At 39.9% G+C, this 25968-nt stretch overlaps 3 protein-coding genes across 8 annotated transcripts; 2 read left to right on the top strand and 1 right to left on the bottom strand.

The window, feature by feature from the left end:
* Positions 1 to 538: 538 nt before the first annotated feature.
* raw lies at positions 539 to 21141 on the top strand. Of its 6 annotated transcripts, none has more exons than XM_017243642.3 (10): positions 539 to 986; positions 5209 to 5926; positions 17728 to 17834; positions 17896 to 18010; positions 18072 to 18417; positions 18481 to 18695; positions 18758 to 18916; positions 18977 to 19374; positions 19442 to 20337; positions 20399 to 21141. In XM_017243642.3, the coding sequence occupies exons 2-10, from the start codon at positions 5376 to 5378 to the stop codon at positions 20552 to 20554; spliced, it is 2943 nt and encodes a 980-aa protein (XP_017099131.2). In that variant the 5' UTR covers positions 539 to 986; positions 5209 to 5375; the 3' UTR covers positions 20555 to 21141. The 6 variants fall into 6 exon arrangements, with proteins under 6 accessions (XP_017099131.2, XP_017099134.2, XP_043068450.1 ...); XM_017243644.3 differs by lacking the exons at positions 539 to 986; positions 5209 to 5926 and adding exons at positions 16709 to 16861; positions 16948 to 17171; XM_017243645.3 differs by lacking the exon at positions 5209 to 5926 and having other exon boundaries at positions 543 to 986.
* Positions 21124 to 22557, bottom strand: LOC122321691 (larval cuticle protein 65Ab1-like). The gene is made up of 4 exons (XM_043212516.2): positions 22423 to 22557; positions 21729 to 22366; positions 21540 to 21670; positions 21124 to 21483 (listed from the first exon to the last, which is right to left on the bottom strand). Exons 2-4 carry the CDS (start codon positions 21744 to 21746, stop codon positions 21258 to 21260), a joined length of 375 nt encoding a protein of 124 aa, XP_043068451.2. The 5' UTR covers positions 21747 to 22366; positions 22423 to 22557; the 3' UTR covers positions 21124 to 21257.
* Positions 22558 to 25239: 2682 nt separating this feature from the next.
* LOC108126607 (endocuticle structural glycoprotein SgAbd-9-like) lies at positions 25240 to 25895 on the top strand. The gene is made up of 3 exons (XM_017243261.3): positions 25240 to 25425; positions 25481 to 25611; positions 25670 to 25895. The coding sequence occupies exons 1-3, from the start codon at positions 25408 to 25410 to the stop codon at positions 25893 to 25895; spliced, it is 375 nt and encodes a 124-aa protein (XP_017098750.3). The 5' UTR covers positions 25240 to 25407.
* The last annotated feature ends 73 nt before the right edge of the window (positions 25896 to 25968 follow it).

Raw genomic sequence — 25968 nt, 5'->3', positions numbered from 1 at the left:
CCTCCCATATATTTCATGCATATTTCCTCTCAATGGATTTGGCGCCGAACAGAACTTACAGAAAGGGGTCCACCTTGTAAGCTTCATTAACAAAAACCTAGTTTAGCAAACTTCTCTCAAAAGTTTATCAAAAAATTTCAAACTTTGTATTTCAAATTAGGAGAGCTTAGGAGCATATTTTTTAAAGTGTTGGTATGTAATATAGAACCGGTTTTTTGAAACGGCCCAAGGTATTATTTTTTAGAAGTTATCATTCCTCTCGGTCTACACTTGCGAATATAGATATAGAGAAAATGTTTTGTTTTCTTCCGGATTTTAATGTTGGTCGGTTGTATTTGCATTACTATTTTTCAACTAAAAACAATCTAACAATATTAAATTCAAGGGATATTCTGAAAACTAAATAAGCAGCCAAATTTAATAAAATCACACACAAATCTGCCAGATATGTCGGAAAATTCAAATATCTTCAAGGATTCACAAAACTTAATCCCGATAAAAGCAGTGCAAGCAGTCTGAATTAGCAATGCTGCCGTATCGGTGATAAATAATACATCTAGCCGAAAACCGCTAAAATGTCTCCCTTGGGCTGATACGGCAGCACTGAATCACCTGTAAGATTGATGGGGCAGCACTGAGCCATCAGCCTTGTGGCAACGCCAACATAAACAGATATATCAGGCAGCTCTGCCACTGCAAAACAAACACTGAAGTCTATTTTTTAAGATGTGACAGCAGTAATGCAAGCGTTTGTTTATAAATAATCCAAGCGCATCTGACGCCAGCTCTCTGTGCCTTGTTGTTGTTAACGAATAAATGTGCCAAGTGCTCGAGTGCCCCGAGAAAAGCGGAAAAGTGTCGACGGGATCGGATCGAAAGCCATGGAACTGTCCTGTGAACTGATTTAACAAAAGAATTAAACGAAAGTGCAGTGCCTCAAGGGCTCGGGGAATAGCGATGCACAAAATGGTCAAATTATTCCTCAGGTAAATGCAAATCCCACGAAATAAATCAAGAAGCTAGACAGAGGGCCGTCTCTCTTCATCTCTCTTAGCACTGTGTTATTTTTATGAATGACGTAAGCGCGCGCCTCTGTGGTGCCCACATAACAACAACGCTCTGGGCCCCAAAACAACGGGGGGAACAACAACAAAAAGGGCAGCATAGACAAACTTTTAGCCGCGCGTGTGTGTGTGTGCGGCGTGCTCCCCACTCACCTATGCACCAACACCAGCAAAAGTGGCGTCGTTGGTTTTTTTTTTCTTCGAAAACGTGCTCGGGAAAAGAGAGCGCCTAAGAGAGCCGGTCGCCCATTGTCTCTGCAGTGTTATTTCTTTTTTTGGTCAATGACCTAAGCTTTTTGCCCGTTAGTTGGGGATATAGTGTGTGTGTGTGTGTGTGTGATCACCCCAAAAGCAGGCGAAAACTTTTGCTGGAAAAGTTCATTGTTTGTACTTCGTTTTGCGTTTTAAGGTTACTTTTGATTTACCGTTAGTTGTTATACCCTGCCGAAGGGTATTTCCAATATAAGGTCATTAATCATTAAAATCATAAAAAAATGACTATTTTATTAGCCACAAGATAAATATTTTGTGTAAAAATAAAAACTTTGACACATAAATATATTAATAATTTTTAAAATAAATCTTTAGTCATTTAGTGTTGTTTATAAAACAATCATTGTTTAATAATTTATGAATCAGAATTACCTCTTATACCTCTCACAGTCCACTCGATCTTCATTTTTCCTGGTTGCTGTTGTGACACTTTGACAATAATTAAGTTTATGCACTCAATTGCAGCAAAGGCGGAAGCAACAGCCCACTGGGATGTAACACTTTGATGAATTTTCTTGGCAAAAACAAATGCCAAGAAAAAAACAAAAGAAAATTAATAATCAACATGTGAGAACAACAAGGCACTGTTTGTGCGTAAATAGAATAAATATTTTTGTTTTCTCAATGGAAAGGTACACATGGAACAGAGGTTGTATTCCCAAGAAGCGATTACGATAAAGAAGGAATTATAATAAAAATAATTCATACATTTTTCTGGTTCAATATTTATCCATAGAGCTACCATTCATGTAGTTTTTATATTCCCAAATGACTAATTTGTTTCTTATCGGTTATCATCCAAATACCTAATAAGCCTTGACTCTACAAAATACACTGCAATCTGCTTTAAAAAAAAAATAAAGAAAAGTTAATGCCATGAGTTTAATAAAAATTAAATATAAATTTTTGTAATCCTGTTTGCTTTTTCAAATCGGTCATTTTTCAGGGTATCTTGGCAAAAGACAAGCGTGCGAAAGATTAAGACCAGTGTGTGGGAAAAAGCTCTTCTCGTACATATCTACTTAATGGCTCGTGTTCTGGCCAGACAGTACTCTATATAGCAGCTAGTATGATCAGAAAGAACAGGAAATATTTTCAAAATTACACATAAAATACACTTAATGTTAAAACACAAATAAAAATATACATATAAACGACCATAAGAAATACGCGCGACATTAAAATGGCAAATACAAAGGCATATCATTACCGAAGGTCGTTTTTGTTTGCGTGCGATAAAAAAATTTTCGACTCTACCGCAAATACTGGCAGAGCAGAGCCACTGGGAACCGAGCGAGCGAGGGCTTTGTTATCCAACCATTTGCTTATCGGGGCATGGATTTAAAAGCGTGCTTCTCTGATGGATACCTGATTGAATTGTCGTTTGTATGTTAGTTTTTTTTTTAATGTTAGAAACTAATCGACTGGCACTTATCAGAGAGGCAGAGAGCGCCATAGCCGAGTCCAGAAGCTGAGGCATTCGAATACTGAATACTTGAGCAGCTTGATTTGTCAATCAAGTGGCAATCAGTTGCCAATCAAGCAGCTACGCCCTAGAACCGCCACCACAATTCCACCTAAGCGAGTGGGTGAGGTGTTACTACACATATACTATACTTACTACTAATAGTAGACTGAGTAATCTAGCAAAATCTATCAACTAGAGTGATTAGCTCTAAAAGAATTCATCTCTTAGTAAGGGATACTTCCAATCAAGTACCGATTCAGCGTAATTGTTTACCTTTATAACACAATCTTGTATTGTTTTGTATTGAAAACAATTTAATTTCGCGATAATCCGGAACCGCAAATTCAATGTTTTCACCTTGTTCCAGCTTGTGGCAAGCAATTAATTAGGCTTAGATGAATTTATGGCCACAATCTGTGGCCCGCGATAACCCAGCAGCAGCCCACAGTCGAATGGCATCATCGCGAAATGTTCATAAAAGGCGCGTCTATGACAGCATCTCCGCTCGGACTGGTGCCGTGCACATTATTTTTTTTCAGTTCAGTATTTTTGGCCAACAGAGCAATATGTTAAGAAACCTAAAACAAAGCCGAAACGTACGTCTTGGACATGTGCGCAAATCTTTTGTGAACTTTCGCATTCGTGGCAAGCGAAACAAGTGCCAAGAGCAAACCCTGACATACATTATAATTTGTAGCAACGCCCTCTTTATTTTTTTTTTCTAAACCAATGTTTTTTTTTAGAAAATATACTTTTTTTTTTGAGCATTTTTTATATATTTTTGGTTTTTTTTTTTCACCTACACGCGCGCGTAATCCCATTTAGAGCGGCATCAATAAATTTTCGGCTCGGCCGAGCAGATATAGTCAGATTTCTATACGTTATTGGATGTTTTTGGATGATGTGAGTATATCCCCCCATCCATTTCGCGAACTGTCTTCTGGGCCCGCCCACAGACAGCTGTTGACAATCACACACCAATAAAAGGTAAATATGGGCTCCTAAATGAATAGTACCTGCTGTCCTATAGTAGCATGCTTCCGAAACCTTATCGAGGCTTTAATCAAGGGAGTCTCTTGATTAGTCACGGGGTTATTGGTCAACTACAATCTATGTTCGCATTTTTTTGGCCATGAGTAATGGCCATTGGCAAGTTATACCCCTGATGACTGCTTGATGGGTTTTATAATATTAAAGGAAATTAATATTTATATTTTATGATATTATGGCCTTAGTTGGCTTAACTTTCATTTGAGTTTTCATAGAAAGTCCAGCCCACACTAACAAAAAAAGAGAAAGTAATGCCAAAGTATAAACAATATTTCACATCTTATAAGTAATTATTTTATTTAAAAAGGAAGTATTTCATTCTTAATAAATATCCTCACAAATATGGCTAAATTTATTATAACCCAATGAGATTTTAAATTTTTGAGCAATTTATTTATTGAATTTAAACGCTGCATTTGGAGTGTGAATTGTGGTGTTTACCTTCGCTTTGATTTGATTATGTATTATGTATATTGGATATGGAGTTGTTGTGTGAATTGAATTTTATTCGGATGGTCAACAATCGAGAGTGGCCCACGCGCGCTGGCTGCTGCTTCTTCCCACTCACTTGGCAGCATTGGTCACAAATTTGTTTGTTTTGATGAACGTGTGCTGGGCTCTCTCTTTTTTTTGCGCTCTCTTCCGCTCTCTCTCTTTGTGGGCCTCTCTCTCTTTGGGGCCTTTGGGGCAAAGCAGCGATCGATGTACTTCTGGGGACAACACTGAACATCGCGACTCATTCGCTTGCGTTGGCCCGTCGCGTTCACAACGTTGCGTATACGCCCCGTACTGCCGGCCGTTTGCATGCTAGTGTTAGTGCCTGAGAGCCGCCGCAGTGTGTCCGTGTGCGCGAGTGTCTCTTCAAGAGTTCTCTTGATACTTGACTTCCGTTCCGATCCCGTATAGCAGTAGTGGCAGCAGTAGCAGCGCCTTTAGGTGTGTGTGTGTTTGTGGCATAAAATCATTTCTAAATTTATAAAATAAACGCGTACACAGTCTCCCTCTCTGCTGAAAAGAAACAAGAAAATAAAACATCCCAAATCAATTTAATCTGTGTGCAAAATGAAAAGCACAAATATAGATATTTGTGCATAAATATTCACCAAAAAAACACACACCCATACTCCCAAACAGACGCCCACCCATACACCCATTGCAAGTGCTAAACAACATAAAAGTGGGCAAATAAAATATTAAGATTTATTTAGCCAGACATACGAATATCAAATTAAAATTCGACACTCTTGACACTCTTGAGTTTCCGCTGCATTTGAATTTTATTTATTTTTGTTGCCTTTTGTTTGCTTTCTATATCAGTTTTGAACATTGTTTATTTTCGCATAAATTCTTCAGTTGAAAGTGAAAGCGGCGTCGTCCACCTCAGACCTCAAGCAATGTCGTTGCCGGCCAGCTAAGATCGCGGAATGGACAAGTTATGCAAATGAATGCCGAATAGCGATGCCAACAATCGAATCTAGAAAAAAAAAAACGCTAAAATAGAAAGCCAGAACTGAACCAAAATGCGCCTGCAACACCGTTACGTTACAAATCAAGCAAACAATAACAACAACAACAACAATAACACTAACAACAGTACCAACTCTAACAACAACATTAGCATCAAACGGGCCAAGAAGCTGACCACCAACAACAACAGCAACGGCATCATCAAGTCGCGCTCTGTTAACGGAAAGCCAGCGACCCCAAAATCGAATATCACCATGCCACCCGCCACCCCACAGCCCCTCAGCCACCACCAGCTGCTAATGGACAGGGACCTGGAGGCCGAGTCGGTGCTCCAAGCCAAGATTCCGGCATCGAATAGTTCCCTCGAGGACGAAGTCGAGGAGACCACCACCACCACTACCACCTCCGTGGAGCTGCGATCCTCGGCCAGCTCCCATTTCCGGGCCTACAGCACCATTCGGAGCAATTCGACGTCGGCGATTTTGGCCGGGGCAGGTCTGCCGCCCCTCACGCCCACCGGCACCCTGCTCTATGCCCGCCCCCGCACCCTAAATGTCCACAATGTCTGCCAGACGCCCGCGCAGATCACACAACTTTTCTTTGGGTATGTCTTTTAGTTTGTTTTTTAGTTTTTTATTCAATTTTGGTTGCGGTTTAAAAACTAACTTTAATTTAAAACAAAAACTATTTTTTTAAATTTATTTTAAAAGCACCCGATTTTCTGTTAAGATCTTGTCTCTATATTGTATCGGAAGACATAAACAATTAAAGAACCAGGAAAAATCGGCATACAACTCAAGGTTATAAATAAAATTTTCCTTTAAAATTGGCAATTTATCATTCACTTCCATTTCTTGTCAATTGGGAGGGTCAAGCTCTTAGTCAAGGTCGCAAAAAAATAAAAGATATTCCAGATGGGTACTCTCGCATAAATATTTATGGTTCTTTTCCGAAAGGTGTGCGAGTATTGAGAATAAACAGTTTCAACCTTGGGTTGGAAATAGGAAAATGTTTCAATTCATTAATATTATAATAGTGGCCTTGAAGATCATTACAAAAATGGGAAATCAAAGTTCATTAATCTCATTAGGGGCTTCGGTAAATGCACTTTAAAGATTAATCATGATCTGAATTAAAATTCGACATTTGTTGGGTTATTCACTTCGTTATTCACTTTATTCAATAAAAGTTCAATAAGCTACGAGTACGTTGGGCGCCAATACCGGCCACGCCCACTCCCGTGGGCAGCGATTGCGGTGCGACTCTCGGTGTTGCGCTCTCGATTCTTCAGAGATTTTGTCATCGTTATTTTAAAACGGATGTATTTATATTTATTTTGCGCGCGCTCGAAAGCAGAAAACGAAAAATATTCAATTAAATGAAATTACCACCGCACCCCGGGACTCGCTCAGGCCATACTGCTCCCCATACTGTCACTGTGTGAAAATTCAATGAACTTGATCTTTGTGGTGAGGAGAGCGCGTGTATTGCATTTATTTCTTTGTTTTTCCGTTTTGTCAATTGGAATTGAAATTCAAATTCAAAATAATAACAAAGCATTAAAATGTCAGAGCGGGCTGTAAACACGAACTCACAAGCATCGAGTATCGAGTGCGATTGTGGGATATCGAGTACACGCTGTAGAATGGACATTTGTCTCAATTTGCATATAATAAAGTCATAAATAAGCCAGCAAATTGTCACTTTTATAACATATTTATTGAGCACATTGCCTCCAGCGGGTGTTTTTTGTTTGTCGAATATTTGTTACTCTTTTGGAGATTTTTTTTATTTTGTTAACTATTCTTGTTGGAGATTTAATAATAAGGTTACCTTTTTAAAGATTAGTGTCTCTAGAGTCTAGACTTACGATTCGATACTCACCATTCAAGATACCATTCTTACTCTCCGATCTATCTATCGATCTATGTATATGGAGCCGTATACAATATACGCCAGCGGCCTCTAGAATCTATATTTAATTAAACATACTTACTACCAAATACTGATCCTTAACCTTATTTATCATCTCTACTCGCCTACTCTCCTACCTCATATCCTTTCTACTTATGCCGTACATTATGCAACAGCGCCCTTTGGTAAACTCTAGGGTAATCTAGCTTCCTAATTTTGAGCTTAGCGTTTTTTGTTGCAAACTCTTTTTGGCAGTCAACCACACCCAACTCAATCAAGGTATGTGGATGTGGGTTATAGAAAAAAATAAAATAAAAACACAATTCATTGAATGTCTGGCTATAACTCGCGCTCTCCTGCTTCCCACTGTCTTCGTGGTCGATGATGTTATGGCAGAAACTTAATTTTAGCCATGATCTATAGCCAACTGACCTTCTTCGTGACATGGACAATTTGTAAGCCATGGTGCGACACGTGTTGGCGATTGGCAGAGTATTGCACTGAAATCGGGAGGATCGGTTATGGAAAGGCGTCAACTAATTTGTACTCATAAATCAGAGCTAACTGCGATCATTAAAGACTCTATATATGGACGAGAGACACAAAGAGGGGTTTAATTAAAAGACTTGGATGCGTTTGGCTTTGTTTTATTTCGCTTTAATTCAATTGAGAAGATGGCTGGGGACTGGAGACTGGGTACTGGGGCCTTTGATGCTACAATAAATCAAGCATTGACCGGGCAAATGTCGTCTGGGGGGACTCTCCATGATGGGTTTATCAAAGGCACTTCAATTCCGCTAAATGCCGCATTCTTTGTCAATTATTCTAGTAGCTCTATTTGTCTTCGAGTCAGTGCCTTTATTGCTTTGTTATTCTGAGTTATGGAAAGTGCATTTATCAATTTGTATTCTTCGTGATATTGTGATTTATTTTTAACATGCTTGTAGTTTATACAGAAATCCCAGCGGATAATTAATTTAATAAAATGTCAAGTATCGGAATGACGAGTCAAGTTTCCAAACGGGCTTATCCGTAAGACTTAAGAATGAATCTTTGGTTTATTTTTAGGAAATTTGTAACTACAGACAGGTTTTAAGTCTTGGGAGCCTGGGAGTACCCTACTACTTGTTTTTTTAATGAAAATCGTTGGAAGTCAATTAGGAAAATCACTCACCCACCCGATTCTCACACGCTGAGCTCTCGAAACTAATGGGAATGGAAATCCATTGCGGAACTACGGCACGTTGGCAAATAAATAATAATAGTACCGATGCACGGGCTGGGAAATGCAGTGATAGACTCGGCATTAATTATTCATTCGACATAATTGAGAAACGTGCTGTAAACAATTAATTGAAAGACTCCAGAGAGGCCAGAGAATCCGGACTCTGGGCCGTGTGATGTAAACACATCGAGAGCCAAACATAAATATAGAATAGCAAGCTATAGTACTCTGAGCTAATCGGTTAAAAATAACAACAAATGCAGCTGCAGGCCAATCGCTGAGAACTACTTTTATGGAATTACGGCCTCAAACTGAGGGGCTATCTGGAAGACCATGGTGTAACGCGAAAGCCTTTTTTTTTTGATTGTCCGATAGCGGTTGTCGATAAAGTCCCGTGATTACCGGCCCTGGATGAGCCAATCAAGTGATGGAGTCATCTCCCAAAAAAGTTTCAAGCACTTGATAGGTTCTCTAATCTGATAGTCCACTTCGTTGATGTCACCTCCAAATCAGAGTCTCGTATAATATTTGGTGCAACATCTAATTGTGATGATCTTGACTGAAGATCACTCGTCTGTACTTGGCCGGTTTTCATGGCCAATAGCAGCTCTTTTCAGTGCCATGCCCCCGGTCATAAAATTGTTCAAAATGCAAACTAAAAAAAGCGCTTAAATAATTTTTTCTGTTAGCATTGTTTACGTACGCTGGCCGTCGCTTTATTTACGCGGGCATGTTCTAAAAATAATGTGCATCATCCAAAAGCCAGAAAGAAAGTGTGAATTTTTGAGGGCCATAACTGAGGCTACTTCATAATTTACAGAGCAAACACACACAAACAGTGGCCGCCAAAAGCAAACAACGACATTTGGAGAAGAATATAAACTGTTTAATATATATAAAGATCCCATCGAATCATGTGAGACCACAAAACGGTAAAAATATATCTAATGCAGAGGAGATATATAATATTATACGAGAGAAGATAGAACAGGGTTTTTTATAGATTTCCTGCCTTGTTTTTTTACACTTTCGGGCAATGCACATTAATCTTGGCGATATTAACAAATTTGGCAGATGCTTTTGAAGGATATCTTCTTAGATATATTTTTTATATCTTAAGCCTCGCCCCATCCTAGAGCTTTGAAACCTTGTGGCCCCGCATTCCAAAGTCTTTACCCACATCCGTGCTCCAAACTGACTCACATTTCTCCAGCCAGCAGATGTCGAACGGATCGGTGCCACACTAACCTTGCGCAAAAATTGAATATATGTATATGTATATACTGATTGGCCGGGAACAATGGCCACAGTTTAGTTATCGATCGCTCGGATCTGGGCTTTTGGTTCTTTGTTAGTCGAACCGAATATGTAACCTATTTATTTTAGAAGTGTTGACCTCATACGCACGATGGCACGATGGGGCCTACAAGTGGGAGTAAATCGATAGCGACCAAATGTGTCGATGACAACTTCATTCAGAGCGCAGCATGGGGATGATTGAGCGACTGACTGACTGACTGACTAACTGCCTGATTGACTGACTGACTGACTGATGGACTGAGTGGTTAAGTGACAGGGTGACAGTCTGTAGGCCGTGTGACGGGCCTCAGTTCGGCGCCTTTTGTTCTCGGCCTACGGGGAGAGCGACAATGGTCGTCGACTGTCGGGCCCGGGCCCACTATCTCGATACTTTCAATCAGAAAACGATAACTCATGACATCACCATCAACGGTCCGTAACATCACCGTTCCCTGTCCCCGTTCCCAAAACTCAAAACCCAAAGTGTTCTTCCCTTTCCGCTCGAGTGGCACACTTAATTAGTAATTTAACACAATATTAAATAAATGTGAGCCCTCTGGCTTGACCCTCCCGGCTCTGGCTCTGGCTCTGGCTCCGACATCTCCGGCCTGTTGTAATTCCTATTAATATAATCCACTCCATAATTTTGTTGTTTTTCCATGCCATGACATCAAGAGTTCGTGAGCGATTGAAAAAAAAAACGAAATGTTTACTTCCAGCTTGGGCGAGCGATTTTCTTATAATCGGAAATTCATTGAGCATTGCCGGGGTGGCTCTTTGGGGCACTTGGGGGGGATGTGGAGCCACTAAAAAGTGAAATAAAAAATGAAAAGCGGCAGCCAGCACACAGCTTGGCGGGAAGAAGCACTGCATACGAAGGGAATCCAATCAGTTGCCCGTGTGCGCCTCTAATGAGCGGTCGTGTTGTCTGCATCTCGTCTAGAAGCTTTAAACATAATAAGTTTTAAAAAATAAATTACTTCAAAAAAATTCATCCTTTGGTGTATCCTGGATTAAGAAATCCTGATTCTAACTAGACTGGATGAAAGAAATCATATTCATAAAATCAAAGCCTCTCTGGAAATCAAGTCTTTTGGTAATAATACTAATACTAATAGTACAGTTTATAAGGAGTATCCTATAAAATATATATTGTTTTTATATTAATTCTTATTATTATATTTATAAATAATGAATTTTTTATTACATTTACAATTTTATAAAATTAATAACACAATTTGCGAATATCAAGAGATATACCCCTGTATTCCTGTATTGATAGGTAATCCGAATATCTATATTTTTCTTAAATTTTGTTCAATAACAATAGTGCTAAGGCTCACAGGATTCTCTCCTTCTTGTCCTTGATTTTCGAGCCAATATTCATAGTAATTAAAAGTTTAAAATTAAATAAAAAGAATCCCATTCAAAAAAGTCGAAAGCTAGGATACCTACCTTACCTACCTCCTTATTACCTAATATTAGGTATTATTAAAGTAATGGAACTATGTAAGTAGTAGCTTACAGGATACCTTCTTGTCCTAGACTTTCTGGTAGTTCTATGTTCTAGTAGAAGTAATATATTATAATAGAATTCCTTACTAATTAGTAGTATTACAATTTTTAATGACATTCTTCATTTCTTTCTTCCAAACTGAAGAACTTGGGCCTATATTACCTTGTATACAAAATCTTGTATTAAAACAGCATCATCTTTTAAGTGCATTTCCTTCCCATTCTGATATTTATATCCTGACTATAATATCAAAGTAACTTCCTTCAAAATATGAGATCCTAGGAAAGTCCCTATCGCTGTTTCCCGCTTTGCCACAGCACCTAAGAATTTTCTTTTTCTGGAGAATGATCGAATTGTGTTTACCAGGCAATATCAATAGATTTCCGAACATAGCCAACATTAGGCCATTCGATATCGCAGCAATAGCTATAGAACGGAATGGCAAGCGAACATTAGAACACCGGTTCGGCCATCAGAAGTTGCGATTAGATTAGATGCCAGTGCGATAAAGCAAATCACATTGTTCACTCCAGAAAAACCAAACTAGATTGGGAATCAGACCGCTTAGCCTGCCAATACAAGGCAATACGTACGTCTAGCGGCAGACGCCTCGATGGAATTTCTGGCCAGGCAGTCCGTAAAGCGGAGGGTCTCGAAGGTAAACAAATTACGGGCAAGTGATATCATGGCGCTCCACAATTTTGGTATACAATTCGAATAAATAATAAATAAATGCAAACATGGGGCGAAGGCGATGGAAATATATAAATACGAAATGCGAATGGTAAAGTGTGGTGGAGAGTGGAGCTTTAAAAATAAACGTTGATGTCACAAGCCGCATACGAGTCGAGAAGGCAAGAAGTGGAAGTAACAAGCGAAGCTCTGAATAAAACAAAAACAAAAGGTTATAGGACAACGACTCTCTGTAATCAAGATATGAACCGCAGCCACAACCGCAGCTATAGCCAACTAAACTGATTCCCAGACAGGCGATGACGCTATATCTCTTCTGCAAACTATCTTCTGGTGTCGGTTTGGGGTTTGGGGTTCTCGGTGGTCTAACTGCTTTGTGAAAGCCAACGCGCCACGCTCGCCTTGCCGCATTGTTAGCGTCCGAATTCTGGCCATATTTGCCCAGACTCTATAAATAGTCGCTTGTCGAAAGCGGCAGCCCGCCGAGGCAACGTTTTAAAAATAAACAAGCCACAATTAATCAGATAGAGTCACTCTTGAGGTAGGGTTTCCATCCATCCATCCATCCACCAACTGGTTGAAAGTAATAATTATTACAAAATGGGAAAAAACAACCTAATGGATTTGATGATCCGCCTTTGAGATTAGCCAGCAGCATCATATTGATTTCTAGGAAAACAAGCTATTACCAGGATTTAGATGTAAAGATGATGACATTCATGGGAAAGTCTTATTTCGATTGTTTTCTGGGAAAACTTTTCTCTAAAAAATGCAAGTTCCTGGATAACATTTTTCAGAGAATAATTTTATTTGAAAATATTTGCATTGTCTGGGCTTATCTTTTTAGAATAGAAATTTTGAAGAAATTTTAGTAAACCTTCTTTAGAAAGTCTATATTAGTCTTTGCTCCCTATACCCATCCTCAAGTCAAGATTGCATTCCTTAGATAAACATTCTTAAATCTTCAAATATTCAAATATTATGAACTTTTAAGACAACCCTCGCCGTATGCTTGATAAAATTCCAAACTCCAGTTCCTTTCAGTATAGTGTAGCATTAAAAGTTTGATTTATTGACAAGGCTCCTAATGAGGCGATATCTAGCGCGGGATATCTGTATCTCCCAGACAGGAGTATCTATCAGATACTATCTGATAGAAACCGAGAAAGTGGCCACCATTGATAACTACTTAACAATGATAACAGATAGCACTGCCTTTTAAGACGAAAAGATACGAAGCGGGAAAATGTGCGCTACTTTGGCCAAGATTGCTTTTGGCCGGCCCACAAAAAACAGCTGTTCGAGAGAGCGCCAATTCTCTTTACAAGTCCTCTCCTCTCTTCCGTGTCGTGCTCTTTGTTGGCTTTGTACTCACCAGCCAGCCAGCGTCATTTTTATTATTAGTTATGACCTCATCATCGATTATTGCTGCCGAGTTGTGTCCGCGAGTGTGTGTGTGTGAGTCGGTTGTTTATTCTTCAAGTGTGTGTGTGTGTGTGTATTGAAACGAGTCGGCGCTGAGCAAGCTGCACCACAGCCGCACCGCCCCCACAGGCCCCCACTACACCTCCGGCACCGCCGGCTACCTGTTACCAACAGAGAGCCAGCTGGATTCGGATTGGGAACGCTTGATTGTGGTGGCTAGGGCGCCACAAGTATTGTGCAAACATACACTGAGAGAAAACAACTTTTAAACTTAAATAAGCATGAAGTGATCATAATATTTGCGTAAAAAAATGTATTATTTGCCTTGAAGTGTAGCTTGGAACACACCTTCTTTACAGATTTGTCTCCTAGCCCGCCGCTGATTAATCCCCAAGTGCTTGACATGTGTTCTATAAAGTTGTAGGCAAATATTTAGCGCCTGATTTGAGAGCTTTAGAATGCAAATATATTCTTGGTTCAACTGTTGCCAAGATGCCTACATACATGATTGATTTACTAGCCAGCTCATGCTGGAATGTCAATTGTTTCCCAGTGATGGTGATGATGTGCTAAGCCCCCTCCGAGTTCAATGTACAACATTCTGTCATTTCGGAAATGGCTTATTGTTCAGCGTGGAGCGTAGGTCAATGAAATCATTTCCACAATTGCACTTTCCTTAGCCGCTGGCTGGCTGGCTACCTCCCTGTAATGTTGTGTGTCATTCTGCTTGGCCCCAAGCCAAAAGTATTGCATGCGATGGCTGCTGAAAGTTCATTCATCATTTGCGGAAATGCTGATCTGTTTAATACAATGGATCTACGATGGGTTGTCCATTGACAGCGAAACTGTCAGATAAGCAGGCTGGATAAAGGAGGAATATATGTATCTCTAATAATTCTTTAGAGATAAGCTCATTTTCCATTCACAAGTTCCCCACGTTTGCTTATCGATATTAAGCATTACTACTGAGTGAGTCAGAGGAGATGGATTTCCTCATTCATTCATGCTTGTATTAAAACGCAATAGACACCAATTACAATATGATGGAGTGAATCATCTTCAATTGGCACTTAATCCTAACAGTCTAGGCTAGTTTACCTTCGTAGATTCCTAGATTCAAGTGGAAAAGCTCACGGCGTTATCTTCAATGGGCCTATAAGGTGAGATAGCCCGAGAGCAGAGGACCTTGCCCTTATCTGGTTACAGTTTAATGGGTCACGACTTGTGTATTTCCGGAAGACCACTTCCCCGCCTAATCATGGATTTTATTTACCTGTGGTTTTGGTTTTCTTTTTATTTTTTTTTTTAGTTTCTGCCATAAAAAACAGAACGCAAAACTTGTTTACCACTAAATGTCGCCGCAGGTTTTGTGGCCCATCTTGCCATACGATTCATAGAATCCACCTGGCCCCAGAATTTCATCATGAATACCGATTATGAATCAGACTTTTGAAAAAACACCCCACCCTGTAGTAGCTTTCCATATTCCAGAAAAAAAATCAACATAAAAGACGATCCCCCAAAAATTGTTTACTTCTTAGTCGGTTGTTAAAGTAGTATAGGTTGGTAGGGAATTAATATTACTTGGAAGGAAGGCTATCGTAGACCTATCTTCTTAATATTCTTAGATTCTCTTAAATATATACTTATCTTATTCCCTTATATTGTTTCAAAAGGATGTTTACTTCTTATTGAATTTAATTGATAAAATAGTATATCTACATACTATAAGTAGATAGGAAAATAAGTGTATTCGAAGAATAGCTGTCTTAGACCTATAGAGGTATTCTAATTCAATTCAATAAGATAGTATACATAGGGATCGCATAGGTATATCCCTAAGTATGCTTTCTTTTCAAGTAACATCCCTTGGAAGAATGGCCCATATAGCATTCTTCTTATAGATTCACTTTTCGTATTTCCCTATATTTTTCGTCTAGAAACGATCTCTTTATTGTATTTCTTCAAGACCAAATTGCCAAATCCATTACATAGATGGATGATGCACTTCCTCTTACACTGACACTTTTCCGGCATTACGGAAATGTTTCGAAAGCCAAAAATTTGTTCATCTTCTGGGGGCCATTGCTCTGGCTCTTTATGGCTCTTTTTGGTTCTCGCATGTTTGTGGTAAACAAAGCATAAATTCTACCGCTACTGCGTATGTTTGCCATCAAAATTCCAACAACACAAGAAAACGTTACAAATATGGCGCAACTTCTCCCACACGGCCAGAAGCAGGCCAAAAATAGAAGGCCCACAGAACAGAAAATAAAAGCCAAAGAGAGGCCAGGCCAAATTTAGTGAATGATGTGAAGGTGTGGGCGCGCCCAGTCCCATGCCATGCTGATGCAGTCATGTAATTGGCATCTAGACGCGTTTGACCGCCGCCTGCACTTGCTAGTTAGTTGGCCTTTTGGCCACTTTTGGTCTACTTGGATGGAATCTGAATATTTGAGGAATCTGAGAGAAGAATGGTTCTTGATAGGAGTATAGTCTGACTACTTAAAAATAATACTATAATAATCTTAATAAGCTATACTGGTGGAAAAACTATGTCGAAATTTGGTGATGATAAATTCCTACACTGAGGATTTCAGGAACTACTAAAATGTAGTCTTATATGTTCTCGACAATGCTTAGAAGTTCTTTTTTATAAAAGATAACTTAGCTGACATATATAGCTACACGGAAAGAAAAAGAAGTATTTCATTTGGTCAAACTAAATTCTTAAAACCTTTCTGATCACTTTTTCATAAAAGCAAGACTTTATAATGAAATTAAAATAAGGTCTAAAAGGTTCTGCCATAGATAAGGTTATCTCGAGTGCCAAGGAGCGCTTCCTTCTAAAGATACAAATATTAATAAGTATATCAAATACCACAATATTTTTTTTTAAAGGAATATATTGTTTGTCTTTCTGTTAAAATAAATTTTCCAATTTTTTTTTTAATATTTCGGAGGACTTAAATCGCTAGTATCTTTTAAAATCTTCTTCTTTTGTATCTTCTTTTAAAGAGACTTAAAGTTACTCTTTTTTCAAAAACTTGAAATTCATTTTATATTTTTAATAAATTTTAATATTTTGTTGTTCTTTTCCAACCTTATCATAATTTTTTTTTAAATCTCTTGAATTATTAAATCGCTTTTTTATTTGTTTTCTGACTTTTATTTGTCACTTGGATCGACGTCATTTCATTGAAATCTAGATTCGCTACCACTAGCCCCTTCCTTCGATCACTGATAAGCCCGAAAGTGAAGTGAAATAATTTCCAACAGAACTCAATTAGAAATGAAAAATATATTTCGGTTCAGTCGTAATTTTCATGCGCATGGAATATCATCATTTTTAAATAAATCTTCAAGTATATTATTATTTTGTTTTTGGTGCGGAATTGTCAACGGAAAAACGCAAAAGATATAAATGAAATTGTGGATGAATTATTTTTGCGTTTTAAGCTTGAACCGTAAGACCGAAACAACGAAAACAGAAACAGTTTCGAAACAGAAATGGAATGGAAATCGAGTAACTGCGTCGCAATATATTTTTCAGCTCGGGCATAGCTCTAGCTACTATATACGATAAAAACTGGCCCAGCATCAGGCATCAGGCATCACCCTTTGCGGCTGGCACACGCTACGTATACGCGATATTTAAATTTTCATTGCACAAATGATGCAATTATCAATGGTGTTGTGGCTCATGATGATGCTACTGACGACGATATCGGGCCAGGGAACGGCAGACGAAGACGACGCGGCCACAGCACAAATCTTGTAATAAATTCGATTTAATAATAATATTCTTTTTTGTTTTTTTGCGCTTATATGGCTTAAATGGGGGCTTTAAAACATGTGTCGCCTCGCGGAACGTGACTGGCATACGGTTCTGATTCTGATTTAAATGATTTATGCAATCCGGACTGCGCCAAGCTCGTCACTTGTTTGGGTTTGGTGTCCTTGGGCGGGTTCATCGCAGTTGTCCCGCCATATAGGGTGCCAGAGTTGTTGAAGTAATTTCCCGAATTGATGTATTTGGGCATTTGTAGTGTTTTTCGATTGAAAATGGAAGTAATCCGAGGGGGGGAATACAGGAAATTTATCATCTACTTAATGGCAGGAGTCGATAAATTCTCGTCAGTCGATTCAAATGCTTAATCTCCTGAGTTGATGATACAACAGGCCACACCGATAAAATCTTAAATTGGGCCATAAATTGTACAATAAACGATTGCCCCGGAGGCAGTCTATTTTTAAATATTAAGTAACGATATATTGTAAGTGCGTCTCGAACTCCCCGCTGATTAGTTCCTTGTGTTCTTTGTACTTATAGAGAAGTTCTGAATGCATGGCGGGCCAAGGCCAGATGCAATGTGGTGCCCGAAGAGCGAACCCAGGAGCTCTTCCACGAGCTAAGCTTCCATCCCAGCCAAAAGCAGAGTGAGTTCTTAAAGGACCCTATCCTAAAGCTGTTTATTTTATGGTTTTCATTGCTTTCCAGTTAGCGAGATGCTTCAAACTGCTAAGAAGGTGGCCCGCAAGGGGGGCAGCAGTCAGCCAAATGGTCTAACCTTTGGACAATTTTGTGTTCTGGCCGCGGATCTAAAGCGCTTCAGGTGAGATCCTTAAAATGACCCTATTATTTGGCCAAAAATATTAATATATTATCTCCCATAGAGCTTCAACGATTTCGAGTCAGCCTTCATACTGCGACTACCAGTCACTGTCAGCTCAGTTGCTCCCCGAACAGAATGATCCCTCCAGCTCCTCCAAGCAGCACCTGCAATCGCCAGCCGCTCCCTCTACATCGTCACCTGCCTACAACAACAAGAAGCCGGAGAACCATGGCACCGAGCTACGGAGCACCAAGTCCTTCAGTAGTGTAGACGATACCAAAAAGAAGAAGAACGCCACCAACGAGCCCGTTGAGGTCTTTCTCGGGGGCTCCTGCAATCCGACCACCTGGCGGGCCGACGTTGCCATACCAGCCCTCAAGGAGCTAGGCATTTCATTCTACAATCCGGTAGGTCTTCAAGATATGGTCTTCAGAACTTCCATCTTACTTTGAAATATTTAAAACCAACAGCAAGTATCCGATTGGACGCCCGATCTCATCGAGTTGGAGCATCGAGCTAAGGAAAAGGCCCGTGTATTATTCTTCGTTATGGATTCGGAAACACGCGCATCTGCTGGTGCCATCGAGGCGGCACACATAGCGGGTCAAAACTGCAAGCAGCTGGTGTTGGTTTTGCATCCTTACAAACCAAATCAGAAGATCCTGAATGAGCCTATTTCGCAGCAGTGAGCTTAACCATTGAAATAAGATAGTAATGACTAGCTAATGAATTAATTATTTCTTGCAGAGAATACCTCGATCTGAATCGCAATCAATTGATACTTAAGGAGCTGGTCTCCCGTCGTGGTCTGCCCGTCTTGGACAACATACCCTTAGGATTGCAGCGCACCAAGGAAATCCTGTCTGGGATCAGGGACCCACCGTCCAAGATATCTTCTATTCTAGAGTAGGTCCTTCCGAAGCATTTATCTTAGAACTGGTATTTATTGAACTATTATTCTTTCAGTACTGTTCGCGGCGCCTTCGATCGTGTTAGCCCCCAAAGCGATCTGCTCACCGTTGAACAATGCAAACGTGCTCTCTTATTCCTAGGCTATGCTCAGAGTTTAGTTAATTTAGACAATCTTAATAAGATCATAATCAATCAGCGCGAGTCGCTGAAATTGCTCCAAACGCACAGTACAAAAACTGGCGTCGATAGTTCGGATGCGGAGGCGGAGGCGGAGGCCGATGATAGCAACTGCGACCTGCCCACCACATCCAGCCCGGAACTTATCGACTTTGATCTGTTCTGTGTGATCTCGGCGTATCTGTCCGTCCTTCAGCAGGAGATCCAGGAAAGCGGCTGCATTTCGCCCATCAAGGGCACCAATGTGCCGCCACCGCAAGTCTACTTTACCAATGGTAGGGATCCTCATTATAAATCCTTCTAATGACTCCCAATTAATCCTTACATTGTCTTCTGTTTCAGCACCCGATGTGGACATTTATTACTCGGCCAGCAAGAACATTTCGCGGACCTCGAGCAACGCCAGTGTTCCGTCCAACAGCAGCAGCGGCATTGGCCACGACCTGGAGCGGCAGGGCTTGTTTGAGCAGCTCAGTCGCAGTCGGGATAGCGGCACCTCGTCGCCCCAGCCAACGGCATCCAGCAGCTTGGGCAAGAGCCCTCGGCCTCAGATTCTCCTCAACGTGGAGTCGATTGAGACGACCGAAATAATCACCACCAAAACAATAGAAACGAAAGCCAATCCTGTGGCTGCCGTGACGGCTGTGCTCACTGAAGAGGAGGAGAGCGACTCCAACGACTCGGTCTTTTCCAGCAGCAGCTCCATAGCCAGTGCTGGCGATGCCTTATGCTGCGGTGGTGGCTTGGATCTTCGCGATGTTTACCTCGGAGGCAGCTGCGTCTTGCGCTCCAAATGGCGTCAAGAACTGGCCGTGCCGTACCTGCAGTCCAAGCGTGTGACCTTCCATACGCCAGCGCTGCACGAAAGCATCCAGCAGCTGCACCAGAACCAAGATGTGGCCGCTGCTCCCCAGCAACCGGCTTCGCAGGAGCAGCAGCAACGATCCTTTGTTCGGACGCGCCGGAAGTGCCGCGGCAACCAGCTGCAGTTGGAGGAGCAAGAGGAGCTGACCGTGGCGGAGGAGTCGCTGAGCTGGTCGCTGCCACCGGTGGCTGTGCGCCAGAGCTTGTACAATCCATCGCTGCTAGACTCCAGCCGAGTTCTACTGTTTGTCATCACCAACGAGACTCGATCACTGGCCCCTATGACCCTGGCCGCCCACTGCATCGGCCTCATGTACAACGTGGTGCTGGCGGTGCAGATGCTGCCCGACGACTGTGTCCTCAATGGCGAAAAGGTAAGATATCATTATCCTAGCCTGAAGGCAATATACTTATGGTGTTTTTTCATGTTTCCAGCTGACTGTGGCGGCCATCAAGGACTATAATCGCGGACGGTCCTACCTTATCGACCTGGCCAAGCGCCAGGGCGTGCCCGTGTTCACCGACATACAGGCGGCCCTCCAATGCACCGTCGCCAAGGTGCAGGCCTACAACAACCGTGACCGCTGCTAATTCGTACCTGTATTCAAGTTCCAGCACGACGTGACAATTAAGCTTATTCTTAAACTAAGGCCTAGTGCAATTTACTCTTAACTTTCCCCACTAACTTGTAGGGTATTAATCGTATTCGGAGAGCCCTCTTCTAGTTAAACTTATACGTAATATGATATACAAGGATAACTGAGTGTAAACCACTAAAATGTCGTCGCCCAGAGAGCGCATTTCGTAATCTTTATGGAGAAAGTCATGCATTCAGCTCCCCTCTCTCTCTCACTATCTCTCTATAATCGCTATATACGCTACATACTACATACATACATATATGCTTTATGCTAATTTATTATTTATTAACTAGATACACGTTGTCCATGTACTAAAGTGACTGTAAATATTTCAACATGTACAAGTCTAGTGCATCCGCAATGCAAAACAAACTAAAATATATACATATATTTTTTATTCGTATTAAGCCTTCAGATATAAAGTAATTACAGAACCATATAAACGACCCAATTATGTAAATGTAAATCCTTAGTGACCCACTGTACCAGTTAGCTGGCAAAAAATATCTCAATAAACAAATTTTTCTAACATATGTATATGCTTGAAGAAATGTTTAGCATTTATTACCCATTTAATAGCGTTCAAGCTCGTTCCAAATCTAGTTCCTAAAAGGTTCATCTATTTTAAACTCGTAGCTGCACCCGGATCGGGTTTAACCAGCCGCAGTCTTCAGGGTGGGACCCGCCAGTTTGCGGTTCTTGATCTGGTAGCGGGCCTTGTAACCGTTCTTGTCGGCCGTGTACATGGTCGTGGTTTCCGTGTCGGTCTTTTCGTCGTACGTGGAGTAGGCACCCATCACCACGAGTTCCTGCTTGTCGGTGCCCGGATTGAGGAGGACGCCCATTTCCTCGCGCTTGCTGCCATTGGGCTCCTCCAGACTAGAATCGGAAAGTCGAGTTGGTGAGAGGAGCAAGTGAAAGTGAAAGGACCTTACTTGAAACGGTAACCCTCTTGGGTCGGAGCTTGTTTGTAATATTGCGACACGATGGTCGGAAAAAGGGCGTCCAGGAGACTGTCAGCCGAGCAGGTGGATGCCATTAGGGCCACCATGGCAGCGAAGATTACCTTAACATTTCAAAGCCATGTTATAATCCTTTTGGTATCCTTTCGTTCAAATACTTACCAGCTTTGTCGAAGCCATGATGTTATCAGCTACACTGAAGCATCTTCAGATCAATCTTTCCCCATTTATAAGCTTTTTTCTGGATCGATTTTTTTTGGAGAATTCCAGCCAATATGATGTCAGAACAATAGCTGCTTCTAACTATCCCACCTTCTTGTTTTATGCAAAATCGGGTTAAACCGGTGCCGTTTATTAGCAGTCTAAACTAAAAAGGCAAATGCACCAAATAGACATTCTCCACAAAAAATGAAACAAGAATATTGAGTAAAAAATGTAGTTGATAATCGAGGTGAGGAATCGATCTTAATGTCAGTTTTTTTTTTAAGATTATCCCAATAATTTTTCTTTAATATTTTAGGTTTTTATATGTTTATTAAAAACAAGTATGCATTATTCTGTGAGAGAGATTCTCCATCGCAAGCTTTAAATGACGATATCCTTTATCCATATATTTATCCTGCTGCGGACTTTAAAACAAGTTCCGATACAAAGTTTTTGTAGTTTCCTGAGTTACCCAAGTTGTCTGGAAGCTCTGACGGTAAATAATATAATTGGAACAAATCCTGGCCTACTCGGTGTAGCAGAATTCCTGCTAAGCCTTTGGAAACCATCAAACCAAAAGAAGCAATGAAAATTATCTAAAACAAAAATATTATAGCCATAAACATTTGTTTTTAGGTTTCCACTAATTTACCAATTTTGTAAAAGCCATGAGAGTTAATCCTTATACTTTGCAAGTATTACTTTTAGTAATGATTTTTTTAGTTCCTTTTATAGTAAAATATCTTTATGCATCAATTTCAAACTAATTTCCAGCTTAAAAGGCGTAAAATACAAATTAAAACTGAATGCCTAAGAGACATTTAAAAAAATGAATTATTTAAGCCAAATAACATGGTTATTTAAAGGAAAATATTGTTTTATTTTAGTAAAACTATTATACTTCTATTTATGTATGTTTTTGACAACAAAAATTTAGTCTCACACGTTTATCCTATTACAATAAAAATTATATATAAATTATATATACACAAATTATAAATTAAAAATACCCAGTGGCGGATTTAACAGGTGGGCAAAGGCGCGCTTGCCCACTGGGCCCCCCCGACGAAAGGCTTTCAGGGCCCCTCGTGCTGAAAGTTACACCTTCGGTTCCTTTTCCACAAATCTGCATCAAAATCTGGGAACAAAAAATTTTAAAGATTTTTTGTCAAATTTTCTGGGCTGTCCCCTTCAAAATGTGCAGAATGCATGGGGAGCCCCATATGACCCACTGCGAAGAACATATCTTAGGAAATATTCATCCGATTCTTGAACGGAATACCTTAAACGATTTGTGGATCGATTCTTCATAAATCTGCATCAAAATCTGGGAACAAAATTTTAAAGATTTTTTGTCAAATTTTCTGGGCTGTCCCCTTCAAAATGTGCAGAATGCATGGGGAGCCCCATATGACCCACTGCGAAGGCCATATCTTAGGAAATATTCATCCGATTCTTGAACGGAATACCTTAAACGATTTGTGGATCGATTCTCCATAAATCTGCATCAAAATCTGGGAACAAAATATTTTTAAGATTTTTTGTCAAATTTTCTGGGCTGTCCCCTTCAAAATGTGCAGAATGCATCTTAGGAAATATTCATCCGATTCTTGAACGGAATACCTTAAACGATTTGTGGATCGATTCTTCATAAACCTGCATCAAAATCTGGGAACAAAATATTTTAAAGATTTTTTGTCAAATTTTCTGGGCTGTCCCCTTTAAAATGTGCAAAATGCATGGGGAGCCCCATATGACACACTGCGAAGGCCATATCTTAGGAAATATTCATCCGATTCTTGAACGGAATACCTTAAACGATTTGTGGATCGATTCTCCATAAATCTGCATCAAAATCTGGGAACAAAATATTTTTAAGATTTTTTGTCAAATTTTCTGGGCTGTCCCTTTCAAAATGTGCAAAATGCATGGGGAGCCCCATATGACCCACTGCGAAGGCCATATCTTAGGAAATATTGATCCGATTCTTGAGCGGAATACCTTAAACGATTTGTGGATCGATTCTCCATAAATCTGCATCAAAATCTGGGAACAAAATATTTTTAAGATTTTTTGTCAAATTTTCTGGGCTGTCCCCTTTAAAATGTGCAAAATGCATGGGGAGCCCCATATGACACACTGCGAAGGCCATATCTTAGGAAATATTCATCCGATTCTTGAACGGAATACCTTAAACGATTTGTGGATCGATTCTCCATAAATCTGCATCAAAATCTGGGAACAAAATATTTTTAAGATTTTTTGTCAAATTTTCTGGGCTGTCCCTTTCAAAATGTGCAAAATGCATGGGGAGCCCCATATGACCCACTGCGAAGGCCATATCTTAGGAAATATTCATCCGATTCTTGGGCGGAATACCTTAAACGATTTGTGGATTGATTCTCCATAAATCTGCATCAAAATCTGGGAACAAAATATTTTTAAGATTTTTTGTCAAATTTTCTGGGCTGTCCCCTTCAAAATGTGCAAAATGCATGGGGAGCCCCATATGACCCACTGCGAAGGCCATATCTTAGGAAATATTGATCCGATTCTTGAGCGGTATACTTTAAACGATTTGTGGATCGATTCTCCATAAATCGGCATCAAAATCTGGGAACAAAATATTTTTAAGATTTTTTGTCAAATTTTCTGGGCTGTCCCCTTCAAAATGTGCAAAATGCATGGGAAGCCCCATATGACCCACTGCGAAGGCCATATCTTAGGAAATATTGATCCGATTCTTGAGCGGAATACCTTAAACGATTTGTAGATCGATTCTCCATAAATCTGTATCAAAATCTGGGAACAAAATATTAAGATTTTTTGTCAAATTTTCTGGGCTGTACCCTTCAAAATACCCTTCAATGTACCCTGAAAAAATTTTGCCCACTGGGCCTTTTTCCTTAAATCCGCCACTGAAAATACCACAAAATATTATGGATTTTGATTCATTTAAGTTTACTAATAGTATGTGTATGTATGTATACTATATGTATGTATTTATGGCAGCGAAGTTAAGCTCAACATTTCAAAGCCAAATTATACTCCTTTTGGTATCCTTTCATCCCAATACTTCAAGTATTTTATACAAATATTTTTCCTCAAAATTTTAATTCATACGTATAAGAACATATTAAATAAAAACAATTTATTTATCCTCAATATATATAGAAATGTAAGGCTGTTCTAGTTAAACTAACTAAACCGGTTAATATGATTTAAACTTTAAACTATAAACATTGCAAAAATTCCAATGCCATTACAGGTCAAAAATTTAATTTCTAATTTCGGAAGCTGGTTTTTACCAATCTTAGCAAACACCGGGAAGGAATTAAATTTTCATTAATTTTTGACTTTTAAAAGTCAAATACCAAATTTTAATTTATAAAATAACTTATAAAATAAGCAACAGTATTTTTTGTCAATCTGAGGGCTCTTATTAAATCTCAGTATTTTCACACAAGAATGAATTTCAGACACCAATGGAAATATACCCTGAGCGGGAGCAGGGAGCTATTCAGCACGAGGCTTTTATTGGCAACTAAATTAATGACCCTTGCCAATTCCAGCCACTCTTAAAGGTATAAATGGAGCTATGTACTTTTAGAATGATTCAGTGCGGTTTGATCTCGACATGGTTGTGTCAAGAATGGTTAGTATTTGGTTTCCTGGTACTCTTTATTTAAATTATTAATTGAAATATTTAGGTTTTCCTGGCCGCCTTGGTGGCCGTAATGACTACCACCTGCTCGACAGCCGGTCTCCTGTATACTTTTTTTCCATCCATCATATCCGAGTTCTACAGACAGATTCCCACCAGGGAGGGATACAGATTCAAGTAAGGCATATCCGGATATTGATAAAAATTCCCTATATTATCCCATTTACTGTTTTAGTCATGAGGAGCCCAATGGAAACAAGCGCGAGGAAATGGGGGTCATATTGTATCCAGGAACGGACCAGCAGGAGCTCCTTGTGATGGGTGCCTATAGCTCCTACAATAGCCACACTGACACCCAGACCACGACCATGTACACGGCCGACAAAAATGGCTATAAAGTACACTACGAAATCAAGAACCGAACATTGGCGGGAGCCACTTTAAAAGCTGCTACTGGATAAGAATAAATTAAATCCATAATTATAATTTATATATTATTATAAGAAAATAATCTATAGTTTATTTTTTCAACAA

Source organism: Drosophila bipectinata, chromosome 2L (assembly GCF_030179905.1).
Source record: "Drosophila bipectinata strain 14024-0381.07 chromosome 2L, DbipHiC1v2, whole genome shotgun sequence".
NCBI classification, from domain to species: Eukaryota; Metazoa; Arthropoda; class Insecta; order Diptera; family Drosophilidae; genus Drosophila; species Drosophila bipectinata.
Note: the sequence above shows the minus strand (reverse complement) of the source record. Positions and strands in the feature narration are given on the sequence as shown.

Excerpts from the sequence above, each read along its gene's own strand:
- raw (XM_017243642.3), top strand. The coding sequence starts at position 5,376 with ATGCGCCTGCAACACCGTTACGTTACAAATCAAGCAAACAATAACAAC. Across the intron at positions 17,835-17,895 it reads CCATCCCAGCCAAAAGCAGA|TTAGCGAGATGCTTCAAACT; the intron begins GTGAGTTCTTAA and ends ATTGCTTTCCAG. Across the intron at positions 18,917-18,976 it reads AAGATATCTTCTATTCTAGA|TACTGTTCGCGGCGCCTTCG; the intron begins GTAGGTCCTTCC and ends TTATTCTTTCAG.
- LOC108126607 (XM_017243261.3), top strand. Across the intron at positions 25,612-25,669 it reads AGGGAGGGATACAGATTCAA|TCATGAGGAGCCCAATGGAA; the intron begins GTAAGGCATATC and ends TTACTGTTTTAG.
- LOC122321691 (XM_043212516.2), bottom strand. Across the intron at positions 21,484-21,539 it reads CAAGAGGGTTACCGTTTCAA|TCTGGAGGAGCCCAATGGCA; the intron begins GTAAGGTCCTTT and ends TTCCGATTCTAG.